Genomic DNA, 14,500 nt, shown 5'->3' with positions numbered 1-14,500 from the left:
TATTTATGAGACGGAAGTAAACGCCAATGACTGTCATGAATCAAATTTCTTTTTCAAATATTCACAGCACAACAAGGTAAAGACGAGGTGCGTGTCTTTCTGTTTACGTAATTTGGCGTCTCATCTTTTATTTTATTTATTTATTTTTTTAATTCCATACAAATGGCCTTCTGTTTTCAGTAGAAGTGCGCTGTTATTGTTGTCAAATAACTGCCTGCTGTTTACTGGGAACGGAGCTAATTAGGACGCTAACTTAAATTTTCATTCATTTTATCAACTGTGTTGCATCTTACAGATGCTCGACTTATAAGTCTGCTCTAATGTCAACCTTATGTTTTTGTGTTCGATTTATTAAACAGGGTTAACCTTTAATATCTCTTTTTTTATGGCATGACATCCAGATATTGAGGAAAGTCTCCTTCCTAAACAGTAAAAAAAAATGGTGAGTTATGGATGCCTCAGTTGCCAATGCCTAAGCCACATATTTATTCACACTATAATATTTGCACGTGACAAATAGATAATTAAAAAAAGTCCCAATTAATGAATAACTTACCCTTTCTTACCCTTTTGATTGTTCACAGCACGGTCGAGTAAAGATAAAGTCCACTGCCCAGCAAGAGGAGGAGAAAAGAAAGGAACGGGAGAAGAAACTAAAGATATATACAGCAGCACGTGATGCCTGTTTTTCCAAGGTACTTTATAGTCAATATAAATCACCTTATTTATTCAGGAATATAGTGCTCCCCCACTAGATTGTGGTTCACCTACCGTGGTCCTGCATAACATAATTGTTGTACAAATCCGAAGTACAGTATATTGTGGACATTTGTGACTTATAGCAATTTGTATTTTTCAATAACAAAAAATATCAATTTCACTTTCAATTTTAATATTTTTTAATGGAAATTTTCAAGTTAAAAAAAAACATTTAAACAATGATGTGGTCTGACTATATTGTTGATCATTACCTATTACAGGTGAGTCTTGAGTTTATCCCCCGCAATAAACAGATTCGCCATAATGCCAAAATGTTGTCATGACAGAGGAAGGAGGGCGTTTGTGACGAAGAGGCCCTCCACCTGAGCCATCAGCTGCTATCGTCAAACCCTGACTTTGCTACCCTTTGGAATTACAGAAGAGAGATCCTCATGCATCAGGAGACCATCAAGTGAGCTCAGCCACCATTTTACATTTTATGAATTGTATGTCCCTTGAGGTTTGGTTGACTTTTGCTTTCAGAGACGAGAGCGAAGTACAAAAGATGTACCAGGCCGAGCTGTCTTTTCTGGAGTCTTGCCTGAAAGTCAACCCAAAGTCATATGGCAGCTGGCACCACCGAAACTGGGTCTCGGAACGGGCGCCTCAAATGGACTGGGCCCAAGAGTTGAGCCTGTGTGACCGCTGCCTCAGCCTGGATGACCGCAACTGTGAGTGATTCCATTTAAAGAGAAGATCCTAGTTTATGCTTACAGGATTTTTCTTCGCTGAAATTGAGGCAGATAGTTGGTACCATTTGTGACCTTTATTGGAATCAGTGCAACCAAGCAATACAGGATGATATGATCGGAATAGAATTTTGGGAATAAATTTATGTAATTTCATGCAACAAATAGTGGAAATTGGGTTTTAAATGCATGTCAGTGTTTATACGAAGGGTGTCAAACATAACTTTGTCTTGGGCCACATCATCATTCACAAGAAATTGGTGGATAACTAGTATAAAATCAGAAGAATTTTTCAATTTATTTTAAAGGGATAATTGTTAAGGAAGCAAAATCTCATCTCAGTGTTGGTAAGTGGAGACAGTTTGCAAGAAACATGAAATCAACATATGATTTTCATTTGTGGGCCACATAAAATTATACAGTGGGCCGGATCACGCCCCCCCAGACCTTTCATTTGATACGTGTGCCTTATACGGTAGTGTCAAGGTCAGCAAAGAAGGCCATGCTGGGCCATGTTTTGGCTTTCTAGCCACCTCTTAATCAAGTAGGAAAAACCTTTTGTAGGCTACGCTTATCTGAAACCGCAGCCCATGTTCCACTGTCTCCGCCAGTTCACTGCTGGGATTACCGCCGAATCGTCGTGAAGAAATCCGCCGTCCCCGTGGGAAAGGAGTTAGAGTTCACCGATCGTCTCATCGGCTCCAACTTTTCCAACTACTCCAGCTGGCATTACCGAAGTACCCTGTTGCCGCTGCTCCACCCGCAGTCTCCCGAATCGGCCCCCCCGTCGGGCTCCTCTCCTCCCTCGCCGCAGACCCACTCCCATCGCGTCTGTGAAGAGCAGCTTCTCAAAGGTAAACCTGCTGCAGGCGGGAGGTAGTACACAGAAACCACCCACAGGGGGCAGTCTGACTCTAAAATTTAAAGACATATCTTTCATTTAAAAGTCTTCCACTCCTGCAGGCAAAGAATATTGTTCACTATTATTTTTCCACCGACATAGTTGTGAATGAGTAAGCACTGTACTTTAGAGCAGACTTATTACACGCAGGAGAAACGGTGCATGTCAATAAAGAAAGTGACGGCGACCTACAGTAATTCCCCACTATTCGCACCACTGAAGCAAAACGAACAGCGAAAACTGTTAAACGAGGATCATTGATGAGATCTGTTCACAAATTGAATCTTGTAGTTTCTTTGCATTGTTGCATACTTGTTTTTGTAGTTGCATCAGCCACATTCCCATGTGCCCTTGGGATGTGGCTGTCACAACTCAACCTATTTTCTCACCCAACTCCACTTAAGACAAGGTCATGCGCGTAGCTTGGCTGACTGAATGAACTGCTAAATTGAACTGAACTGAAATAAATTTTAAGTTTTCTGGGAAATTGATCATATTGACAGCATGCGTTTTTTCCTTTTCAGAATATGAACTTGTGCAAAACGCTTTCTTCACCGACCCCAATGACCAGAGTGCTTGGTTCTACTATCGTTGGCTGCTTGGCAGAGGTGTGTTTGTGTGCGTATGAGTGCATGTGTTTTAAAAAAAATGTTCACATATGTGTGTGTAGCATTTTTTGTTTGTATTTGAGGGTGTTTAACTCATTCACTCCCAGCGATTTTCACTGACTGATTTTGCAAGGTCTACAGAATATTCTGTCCTATTGCTATAAAAACATGGAACCAACCAAAAGATTAGAGTCTCTTCTTTCATCAGGAAAAATAGTACATTTGTATCTGATTCCGTTTTGCAGCAATTAGCATTATAATATAGCTAAGTGTCATCATTATTCACAAACTGTTGAAAACAGTGGGGAAAAAGTGTTTTGCAACATGACCCTGACTGATCTCTTATACTCTGCTGCCACCTGCTGGCCTTTTTTTTTGTAATAATTAACATTGGTTTAAGTGACCTCTTCCTGTCAAAAGCTGTATCAAAGCCTTTGGTATGCTCTAGCATAAAAAAAAAGTAAAGTATCAGTGACTGCCCATCTAAGTGGAGAAACGTATAAATACATTTTTGGGAGTAAAGGACAAAGTATTAAAAAAACATATTTATGCATTTTTGGGTTTGAATGAGTTAAGTGCGTATTTGGGTAAGTATGCGTTTGAGTGGCGTTTCAGTTCCGTTTATGTCCATGTGTGTTCAAGTGTGTGGGCGTGTTCTCAAGTGTGTTAAAGTTAAAGTTTATTTTACAATGTGTGATTTTGTGTGTTTAAATTTGTGTGATTGTCTTTAAGTGTGTTACTGTCGTTGAACTCAGTGATGGTCACAACTTAATTCATGCATCTTTCTTTTTGCATGACAGCCGAGCGTGAAGAGATGATAAGTTGTGTGTTCATCAGCCGGGATGAAGAGAGGGTGGCTGTTGCCTTTTCGAGGCCGGTCCAGGTGAGTTACAAGCCCCTGTTTGTTGTTGGGTATTAATTATGTCATCATATTGTTATGTTTTATTGACCCGCATGCTCTCATGCAGGTGCAGTCCGGTGGCCTGCTGCTGGTGTTGGATGGTCAGCCGCAACAAGTGGACTGGAGGAGCGTCCACCCACGATTTAAACATTGTCCTGTCTGGGTATCCTTTTCTGTCCAAACTGTGATGAGGAGTGTGAATGCTTGTTTGGCCGATCACTTCAAGTCAGCCGGGATAGACTCCAGCTTACAGTCGCAGTTAGTGGAGAGATGCTTCAGTCAGCTTTGCTCCCTTCTCGTTTTCAATTCCCACAGCATCTTGTTTAATCAGCTAGTTACCGTAGTAGGACCTAACTGAATTGCTGATAAGATTGTCTGTGTACCGAGATGTTCCTTTTACCACTATCACAAAAAGAACTTTCCCCCAAAGGTTTTGCTTATAGGCTTTGCTTTTTCCTTTCTTTCAACTTGTCAGTTGTGCACAAGACACCACAGTGTTTATTTTACAAATCCAGATAACCGATGAGGTGCAATTCCATTTAAGTCTCTTGGCTTGCCTGCAGGGCTTCCGCTAGGAGTAGCCTGAAAAATGGCCAACCGATATTACATTCATCTGTTTTCTATAGTGTTTGTTCTGATTGGTTTCTCAGTAGGAGCCAAATTTCTACCAGCATAGCCGCGGTTCCAATTGTGCCACCCATGTCATATGGGTGACATAAAACACTGTTGGTTGCTCATTTGTCGAGCGGTTTTGTGGGTGTTATATTTGAGAATGCCCATTCTTTGTGAGGACTAGAGACAATGACCAGTGGGAAAAAACCCCCAATACACTTAGCTCATACAAAAATGTTTAGAAACGGTTGTTCCAAAAAGCACCTCATCATTTCAAAATATTTTTTTTGTTCTCCTTAAAATAAATTACTTTGATTTTTTTTAAAATGCACCCACATACACGTGCGGCAAAGTGTGTTGTTTTCTTTCTACAATTGGCACAGACCATTTTATTAAAGAATGGAAAAACCCACAATCATCACTGAAATAAGTTGAAACTGGCAAAATTGGCCAAAATGCATATTGAAAAGCCAAAATGTTTTTGTTGTTTTTAACAAAAGGGTCCCAAAAATGTTTCCTAGGCTGTGCGTGCAAAAAAAAACAAAAAAAAAAACACTTTACCAAACACAAGCAGCAGGCTTAGTTTTGTTCTGGGGCTGCTTTCCTAAACCCGACACGGATGTCAAAGGCTGGGTGCGAAGAAATCTGTGAGCACGTTTTTTTGGTCAGTGTTGATTAAATAGTGATACGTTTATCTATATCTTACATTTATTTTATGCGACTGATTATAATTTTATTTAACATTGCAATGATTAGCGTTTGCGTCAGTTTTCAGTATTTTCAAAGTGTACTAAAATTTGGAGCACCAACCGCTAACTAATATTAGCAATCCCAAGTTGCTACTCCCAAATGATTAACGCAACAAATCCCCTTTTTTCCTCTACTGTGTAGGAAATAAGAATGTTGTTAATATGAGGTGCACTGTCGGCATTGTTGCTAGTTACAAAGGTGGTCCTAAAAGTTGCTAAATGTAGCAATAAAATTGTTAAGTTGCCAACAACGAAGACATTAAGTGTTCACTTCGTACAAGAGCTATTGGCTAAAAAGTTCTTGCAGCTTGTCCTGGCAGGAAAGTCCTTCTGGGAGTGGCTAGTCCTTAAAAAGAATGGCACTTGAATAGCTCGGAATTGATGAGAATCCATTCTGGGGAAAGTATGCTCTTAAGCCTGCTAATAAGCAAATAGTCAGTGGTACCAAATTTAATGTCCTTGGAGGAGCGGTGTGGTTGAGAATGCTTGATATATCAGCGGTTAGTGTGCCTCCCATTAGTGGCTTCAGATAAAAAAAAAAAAAAAGAAATCTTAAAGCTAGTCGCTTGCGCCCTCGCCTTTAACGAGCTGCCTTTTAGTATGCAGACTCACGCAAAGGGACCAGCTCGCTTTTGCAAATTGGTTTCAGTTATTCTTCTCACTTTTTTAACTATATTTAGTTTTGTTTTGTTTTTTCCCCCTGTTTAACGTTCTTAACCATGACTCAGATCTGCGATCTTCCTCCGGGATCCATCAGCGACATCTCGAATGAACTCAATCTGACGGTGCACTGGTCCGAAAAACACACTCGTCGAGACTGTGCTCTGTACACAGGTGAAGCACTAATTGTATTTGTCCATCTCTTTACGCTTATTAAATGATTCAAATGAACCAGCATGGAGAGTGAGTGTCACACAGTTAGCCCAAGTGAATGCTCCTTTATAAACGTACAATTGGTGCAGAGCACAGCAAGTCAAAAATGGTCCATCAGTGTCAAGAACTCAACTTGACTCTCACTCAACAAGAACAAGCACTAAGTTCTTTACTTTGTCCCTTGGGGTCTTTATAAACCCCTTCTGACATTTTAATTCCTATTCCCCTCTGTTTACGATGGCACCAACATATGTGTGGCATGCAATGAACTTACAATTAGGGCCCGACTGATTAATATGCATGTTGTTTTTTTAAACTACACATGAACGCATTACAACATAAGATGAAGATAATGACATTCAAACATTACCCCCTGAAAATTACGATGTTTCTTATTTGTATTTTAAAAGACTGTTGTGCAACTTTCAAAACAAAAGTTCACTTTCCTCAGGTCGAAATGAGAGTTGGTGTCGCGATTCTGCCACGGATCAGGAGCTCTTCAGGTAATGATTTGGTCGATGATGCAAGCAGGCTTTTTTATCCTCTCCGGATTTCTTTTTAGAATATAAAAGTGTTGTCCCTTTTTTTTTTTTTCCCCTCCACAGGAGTGAGCTCTCTGTGGAGAAGAGTTCGGTGTTGCAGTCTGAGTTACAATCATGTAACCAGCTGCTAGAACTGGAGCCGCTCAATAAGTGTAAGTGCTTTATTTGATTCTATTTGTTTTTGTGCGCGTGTGCGTCTCACAGAACTGGGAAGTCTTATTTGCTGCTCGGCACTGTCTCGCCACCGGTGCTGTTCACAGAGATTAATAAATAATTTTTTTGGTCGCACCTTGCGGCAATGGTGCAGTTTTCAATCAGAAGAACTTTCATTGTCTGGATAAACGTGTTTTGGCATGATTGTGAATAATAGCCCCATAGGTTCATGTCATTCCGAAATTCGAGGTTTAGAGTGCGTAATGAGCTAGTTTGTTGGGCGGCGTACGAATACAAGGTCACATCGACCTTATCGAATGAACACCACCACGGAGATATCAGCGCTGCTGTCTGGCAAATTAATTTGTCGCTATATCAAAGTCATTCCTCAGCAAGTCCTCATTTGGCTTCAGATAGCAGATAGAAATTTTGGTGCAGATGCGTCTGGCTCAGACTCAGACGCTCTGGCATGGCGCGCCTCCCAAAGCAGAGGGCAGAGAGCACCAGGTCTCGCCGCTGGTCTCCAGCCAAGCATAGCTGGCTTTTTGGTTCATTTCAAAACTGGCAGTGGTTGTGTTAAATCGCCTGCATGTGGGTTTTGTATGAGAAGCTTGGCTGAGGTTATATCATAGATAGCAGCTGCTATCTGCTTCATATGGTGTTCCAAAAAACAAACAAAAACACACATCTTTTGAAATATGAATATCAGAGTAACTACATTTACAAGGCTAATGACATTTTTATCAAAATTAAATAATTTGTAAGCCATTTATATCAAGGTTAATGTTTGGAAGATGAGTTTGAAGTAGTAATATGATTTAGGATCATAGTTGTCTGCATTTTTTGGGGAAAATTTAGTGTTGCTCTTGTGTTGACTGTATCTGTGCTTTTCCTTGCAGGGTGCTTGTTGACCATTATCCTCCTGATGAGGGCGCTAGACCCCCTTGGCTACGAAAAGGAGACGCTCAATCATTTCCAAACTCTCAAAGTAAGCAGCAGCACCAACAGCAATTTGGCGTGCATTCCATTAAATGGAGATGTATTCACACGCAACGCGCTCATGACCTCCTCTCCCTCAGGAAGTGGACTCCATGCGCTCGGCCTATTACAGCGACCTGTGCAGCAAATTTATGATCGAAAACACCATTTTGAAAATGGAGTATGCTGAAGTGCGCGTCTTCAGCATCTCCGATAAGGTTTGCGCACAAAAAATCATTTTCCCGCCACTCAGTCGCCAAGATGGTGGAGTCATTTCTGGCTTCTTTCCACACGCAACAGAACCTGACCACCTTGTGCCATTTGGACCAGCTGCTCCTCATCACTCACATCAATCTGTCCTCTAACCAGCTGCGGCGCATTTCCGCTCACTTCTCCATGTTACAGTGCCTGGAGGTGAAAAAAGACGCAACCTCAATATTTGTCCTGCCGGGACTGTGCTTGTTCCATTTGCTGATGTTTGTTCTTTTCTGTGTGCTTTGCAATATTTCCCATTCAACTTCATGCCCTCGATTCCTTTAGGTGTTGGAGGCTGATGACAACTCCATAGAAGACTTGGAAGGTGTCTACTGCCTGCCCAAACTGGAGGAGGTCCTCTTGAAGAACAACAGTATCCTTCATACGTCAATATTTTCCTTTATTTGCCACTTGAGTGCAGTTGTGGCACTCCATCCATCAATTTTGTATGCTGGGTTTTGTTTTCGTGTCAGGCTAACTGGAGCTTATCACAGCTAAAAGGCAGGGACCACTCGACTGTCAGAATATTTAGTAGATTTTGTTTTAATAACTCAAAATGTCAGTAGCTAGTTCTCTTCTTCTTTTCTCTGTGAAGTAATATCAGAGTGGATTGGAGCCATACTAGTTAAAGGGTAAGTAAAAAAATAAATAAAAAATATTGACAATAATGTTATATGTGACCTCACTCGTCTAAATATGACATTTTGATTAATATTACATTTGTGGAATATGAGTTCTAAAGCAAAATACAGCTGGGGTTTTTTTCCCCCAGCCATCTCAGTGGGCGGCCATCTTGCCACCTGCTGTCGACTGAAGATGACATCAATGTTGCTCAGTTCTCAGCTAACAACCAATCACAGCGCAGCTTCATAAAACAGGCGAGCTGTGATTGGTTGTTTCCTGAGTGAGCAACTTTGATGTCATCAGTTGACAGTAAGCGGCAAAATGGCCGCCCCCTGGAAAAAACAGCTAGATTTTGCTGCTTAACTCATATTCCACAAATGTAATATTATTATTATTATTATTATTATTATTATCATTATTGTCAATAAATGTTTTAAGATTGACTTCCACTTTACCATGTGATCTGCTTCTGTAGCAAATCCCGCTAATTCTTGTAGCTGGCTGCAAGTGTTCATATTGTAACTTTGTCGGGGTGGCACATGGGTAGCAATGAAGTTATTTTTGGCACAGTTACAGTCCATTTGCATCGGGGACAGTGGGGCAGATCCAGTAGCTGAGGCTGTGGTTCAGAAAAAAAATATGCTTAATGCCTGCCACAGACACTTTGTAATGCTAATTACCACCAGAGAAAGTCAAACAAACCAGCCGGACATGATGATTTGGTTTCACTTTACTCCACCAGGTCCTATTTTAGTCGGTTTTTATTGTACTTTATTGAACCCAAAAGGGAAATTGTCTTCACACAGAGGAGCAACGTCAGTCTTAATTACCCGATTGTCCATCTGTTATTGAAATTGACCTTGCAATGAACGCTCTGGTTTTCCAGCTAAATCTTTCCAGACTCAGCTACTGCAGTGCCGCCAACATGTTAATTATCTTTGTAGGTGTTTGTTGGCCAAATTAACAATTCATTTAAGCAAAGAGTCGCAGTGAGAGCGGAAAAGTCTACCTAAAAAATAATCTGTACAGGCAAAAGCATCCTCTGTGTGGTGTGATGTGGTGTTATGTTTACACATTATCATTATGCTCTAGGGGACATCAACAACATTACGGGGCCGAATGTTATATTTAATCTCCACCCACAGTTGGCGGTGACTCAGGAAATTTGCGAATCAGGACCGAGCGTGCCTGGCTCATCGCTGCAAAACAAGATTGAGCATCTGATGGCATGCTGAGACATTCCATGTAAATAATGTATGTATTTTTTTACACATTTATGAGCCAATCAGGGTGGTATGTTTGCCATGGAACGACCCCAAAAACTAATTTTATAGCGCCCTCGAGAAATGTAGAAAAAAATGGCCCGTAGTTTCACTAGAAATGTAATGAGATTGATGTGTTTATTGTCACGGCACACATGAAAAATATTCCAAGGAGCTATGCATAAAATTGAGCAATAAATTTGTAGAATTAGACTTAAATAACAAGGGTAGGGAGGGGGGATAACTTGCTTCAAAAATGTATTCTGATAATTTTACAATTACATGTTAAAACATTAAGTTAATAATGTAATACAAGTACCATAATAATAAAGTAATGCAATTTGACAGGGTCGGCCTATGACCAGCAAAAGTCTGCCTGTAATAAACGACCATTGAAATGCATTGATGAGCGTGAGGAGGTGTGGTGTTAAAGCCAAATAATGTTCCTAAAAACATTGATAAATTGCTTTTTTTCCACAACAGCAATAAAGTGAGTAAATTTGGTAGTCCAAATGAGTTCCAATTGGGAGCAGGTATATTAGACTTTAACTGAATAGGCTAAAAAATAAATTTATTAATTTACCACAAATAATGAAGAATGCGTAATACCAAAATTGCAAAGTTGTTTTGCCTAGACCATGTTTCAAACTTTTATCATTTTGAGCATTCCACATGAAAAAGTGGCTGCGAGGGTCCATTCATCTCCACTAGCGGTTTGTAGTTATATTTACAGTACTTTTATTCACCTTATAGATTTTGTGTCCACAACTTAAGTTTTCCATTTCACAAAGCAAACAGGCATCATTAAGCCACTGCGGCACCTTCCTCTTCGCGCTTCATTTCCTCCTTTAATCTTAGGAGCGATTAATGAGCTCTGAAAGTTAGGAGGCATTTACTGTATGTCTTTGTTTTTCTTTTGTTTGGACAGGCTCACTGTGTAAAGACGGCGGCTATAGCAAGTCTTACCCCTTGTTAAAATAGATGTTTGTTTGTTTTAATAATGTAAACAAAGTAGGCATTAATGAATAAAGTCCAAACTTAGTAGGAACTTGGCAAAAGCATTTTTATTTCTTTTTCAGTTCAACAAAGGTCTGGGCCCAATCGAGAATACTTTTATTTTCTTCTCTTCAGATTTCTTGCAGACAAGTTTGGGTTTTAGGCCACCCTCTATCTCCACAAGCAAAAAAGGAAGCCCAAAGCATGGTGCTGCTGCCTCCTTGTTTGGCCGTGGGATATAAATGGTGTAATATACTATTTTTGTGCCACACAGCAGAAAAAAAAAACAAAAAACTCCCATCAGGTCTCCCAAAAGCTTAGACTGATTTTCTTGGTCTTGGCAGTGCTCGCCTCCAATTGAAAATGTTTGGGGTATCCCGAAGGGGGTTGTGCACAGGAGACTCTCGCAAAATCGCACACAATAGGAGTACAGTTGTAATTAACAAAAAAAATAAATAAATCACACCATGCCAAGATTTAGGCGTATTGTCCAAGTTATAATTCATGCAACTTTTATGAATGAGCCTTTAAAGGCTTAAATCGGATTTTCCAGAATGAAGTCATTATTTGTCCTTCATTAACAATGACACTTAATCCAATAATCCACCAGTCCCATAATTGAAAAATGTGCATTGTACAAGATTGCTATGTTGCCTTAGAAAATCCTTGGATCATGTTTGATGAATTTGTTTCAATTTTGGTATAGAAAAAAACCATCACAACCATGGTAAAATGTGTCATTTCCACGTATTTTTGAGCCCCTATTGCCGACTCCATCCATCCTTGCATTTTCTATAGCGCTCGTACCCGTACTTGACACTGAGTAAGCACTGGTCTCCAATCAGTATTGTCCTCTCTTAATGACCATTCTTAATGAAGGGGAGGTCTTAAATTTGACTGAAGTTGCAGGCTAATTATTATTGTTATTATTTCGGCTGGCAGGGCGGGCATGTGATTGACAATTTTGCTTCTCTGATCTTATGGGTTTGAATCTCAGCTCTGTTTTTTTTGTTTTGTTTTTTTTTTAAACATCAAATTGAATTTCAGATCAGACATTTTGCAGAATAGTGGCAACTATTTATTTATTTATTTATTTATTTTTTTAAGTCCACAATGGAGGTTCAATTTACGTTAAGAAGGGATTTGTGATTTTATGTAAATAATCGAATAACACAAGTACTTGGTGAAAAATGCTTTACATTGTTATTAAATCATCTTCCATGACATTGAACAGTACAAGCACTATAAAAAGTGAATGTGAGTCGGGTGAGGGAATACTTTAATGTGTGTTGAATGTCTTTATTCACTGTGTTTCTATTTGGGCTTCACGTTTTGTTTTAGTGTCATTGCCTGTAGATGATGAGGCGTATTCTTCACCGCATCTCACCTAAAACACCCCCATCAAAGGCTTCTCCTTTAACCCCGCACGCTCAGACATCTCCACGCTGGCTGCCCTGCGGCCGCTCGCCACCTGCCCCAAGCTGCGGCATCTCGATCTCCGCGGCAACCCCGTCGCTCAGAGCGCCGACGCCGAGTCGCGTCTAGCAGAGCTCCTGCCTACCGTGACGTGTCTCCTGCTCTGATGCGCCGGCGGCGGGAGTCAGGCCCGTCACTCAAAAGACAACGCCGCTGGCAGCCGGTTTGTGAAGGAGTGAGTGGATGATTTTATTTTTTTTTTCAAGCTGTCACTTCCACTTGTTTGATCGGAATTTGATCAAAACAGCCCCACGCTCATCTGAATGCCTCTGAAGGCGGATATCAAAACACCTGTAATGAAAAGTCTGTGTTGTTTGTGTGTTTGTGTGTACGTGTGTGCATGAGTCATAAGTGCTTTTTCTCAAAATGTGAGTGAAGGTCTATTAATACCTGCAAATGCATGCTACAACATCTCCAATAATGGAACAAATTGGCAGTGTGTGGATGGATCCGCATCATCACGTTTTATAAGCCTTAAAGTCGCTTAAAGCAACAGTAATGAAACTCCATGTGCTGCGATAATGTGGGCGGAGCTCATTGGATTCGAGATTTGCGGTTTTAAATATTTTACACCAAGTACCACCTAAAATAAATACATTAAAATGTCATTTAATATTCACGTAAGCCATTGTAGCATTATGCAGTTTAAACATAAACATTGTGCTTAAATTTCGAAAAATTGAAACCAATTTAAATCATACAGTTAAAAAGTGTTGGCACACAAAAATTCAATACAAAAACAGAACTTTCATAAAAATGAAATGTATTTATTGAACTTAAAAGTCTAATACAACCGAGCTGTACTTTTCAGTGATTTTTGTTTTTTTGTTTCACATACCACTTATGTACTACAAGTTGGACACATACTACACTAGAAAACCATTCAACCAGATCACGCAATTACATATCAAGCCTGTTCGCACTAATTGGGACTGAGGCCTTCAGCAAATAGTAAAACACCTCCCTGTGAAGCACAATCAGCCTGCCAGATCGTCCATCCAACTGGACATATTTTAAAACCAAATAAAACCTACATTTAAGAAGAAAAAAAAAAAGGCCCCAAAACAACGATCCATTTTTTTTTAAATGCTCCAAAAAATATTATGCACATTTTTCAATAGTTGTATCATGACCAAAACTTACTAAATGACATCACGTACCATATTATGTTAACCTGCTTTGCACAACAGAAATTTCCTGGGTCAATTTGACCCAAAATTTACACAAGTGTCTCAAACAAAGTTGTTGTTGTTGTTGTTGTTAATTACACTTGATAAGCCTCTAAATGTCTTAGAGAAAAAACAAAAAACAAAAAAAAACATAGTGGGTCAATTTCACCACCAACATAACTGAAGGGTTGAACGTGTCAGAAATAGACCAAAAATCAAACAAACTCAATCCTAATGAGATCCATTATTCTCCATTTCAGTCAATATAATTTACATTTTTTTCCCCATTCCAATCAAATTCATAGTTGATTACATGTAATGAGCCACAACAGTCACTACTTAAAAAAACAAACATCCTTTCACTGGGTTCATTTGACCCGCAACATAAATTCACATTTTGAAGTGTTATCTTAATGTACTAAAAATATTTCCTAACTCTATTCTAAACTGTTTGACAAGACGCTGTTATTCAATATTTCTTATTATTGTTGCTTTAATTGCTGAGGCTTATAACGCTGATCATAGCGGCGTTGTCTACTTGTCACTTGTCGTTGTGAATTTGCAACCACTTGCTGGTGCAAAACATTTATTTGTATTTATTGTACATGTCAGGAGAAGTGCCCAGTCACCACAAATCTATAAAGAATCATTAAATGGTGTCACTTGCCTTAACTGTGAACGCTTCCCGTGTGGTTTGTGTATGAAACGGAATAACTCGCTCAGGTATTTTCAAGAGAAGGGAGTGTCGTCTGACTCAGCTGCTGGAATTGAGCCACTTTAAAAAAAAAAAAAAAAAAAATCTTTCTGTTGTTCCTTTCATGGGATTATGAGCCTGAATTGTTGAACTGTAAAACACATGACAATGGAAGCCAAAATGATGCAACTGGAAGAGTCACTTTTAATCCTATTTTTATTTATTTGTGTTAGGTCAATCTTTTTAATATATTATGCAC

At 39.6% G+C, this 14,500-nt stretch overlaps 1 protein-coding gene across 4 annotated transcripts; it reads left to right on the top strand.

Annotated features, from left to right (window-relative positions):
- The first annotated feature begins 11 nt into the window (after window positions 1–11).
- On the top strand, window positions 12–13,433 carry rabggta (Rab geranylgeranyltransferase subunit alpha). 4 transcript variants are annotated; one of them, XM_077535010.1, is made up of 17 exons: window positions 12–87; window positions 402–442; window positions 585–695; window positions 1,047–1,171; window positions 1,243–1,430; window positions 2,060–2,302; window positions 2,874–2,957; window positions 3,758–3,840; window positions 3,926–4,021; window positions 5,948–6,053; window positions 6,544–6,595; window positions 6,698–6,786; window positions 7,687–7,775; window positions 7,867–7,983; window positions 8,066–8,179; window positions 8,306–8,393; window positions 12,337–13,433. In XM_077535010.1, exons 2-17 carry the CDS (start codon window positions 440–442, stop codon window positions 12,483–12,485), a joined length of 1,737 nt encoding a protein of 578 aa, XP_077391136.1. In that variant the 5' UTR covers window positions 12–87; window positions 402–439; the 3' UTR covers window positions 12,486–13,433. The 4 variants fall into 4 exon arrangements, with proteins under 4 accessions (XP_077391136.1, XP_077391138.1, XP_077391137.1 ...); XM_077535012.1 differs by having other exon boundaries at window positions 22–76; XM_077535011.1 differs by having other exon boundaries at window positions 28–87; window positions 360–442.
- The last annotated feature ends 1,067 nt before the right edge of the window (window positions 13,434–14,500 follow it).

The sequence above is a fragment of the Festucalex cinctus genome, chromosome 10, assembly GCF_051991245.1.
Source record: "Festucalex cinctus isolate MCC-2025b chromosome 10, RoL_Fcin_1.0, whole genome shotgun sequence".
Classification (NCBI taxonomy): domain Eukaryota; kingdom Metazoa; phylum Chordata; class Actinopteri; order Syngnathiformes; family Syngnathidae; genus Festucalex; species Festucalex cinctus.
The sequence above is the reverse complement of the archived record's forward strand: the minus strand, read 5'-3'. Positions and strand labels throughout refer to the sequence as shown.

What these genes read in the sequence shown, in the direction of transcription:
- rabggta (XM_077535010.1), top strand. An exon ending in TCTTCAGCATCTCCGATAAG is followed by an intron (nt 7,984 to 8,065) that starts GTTTGCGCACAA and finishes CACACGCAACAG; the next exon opens with AACCTGACCACCTTGTGCCA. An exon ending in CCATGTTACAGTGCCTGGAG is followed by an intron (nt 8,180 to 8,305) that starts GTGAAAAAAGAC and finishes CGATTCCTTTAG; the next exon opens with GTGTTGGAGGCTGATGACAA.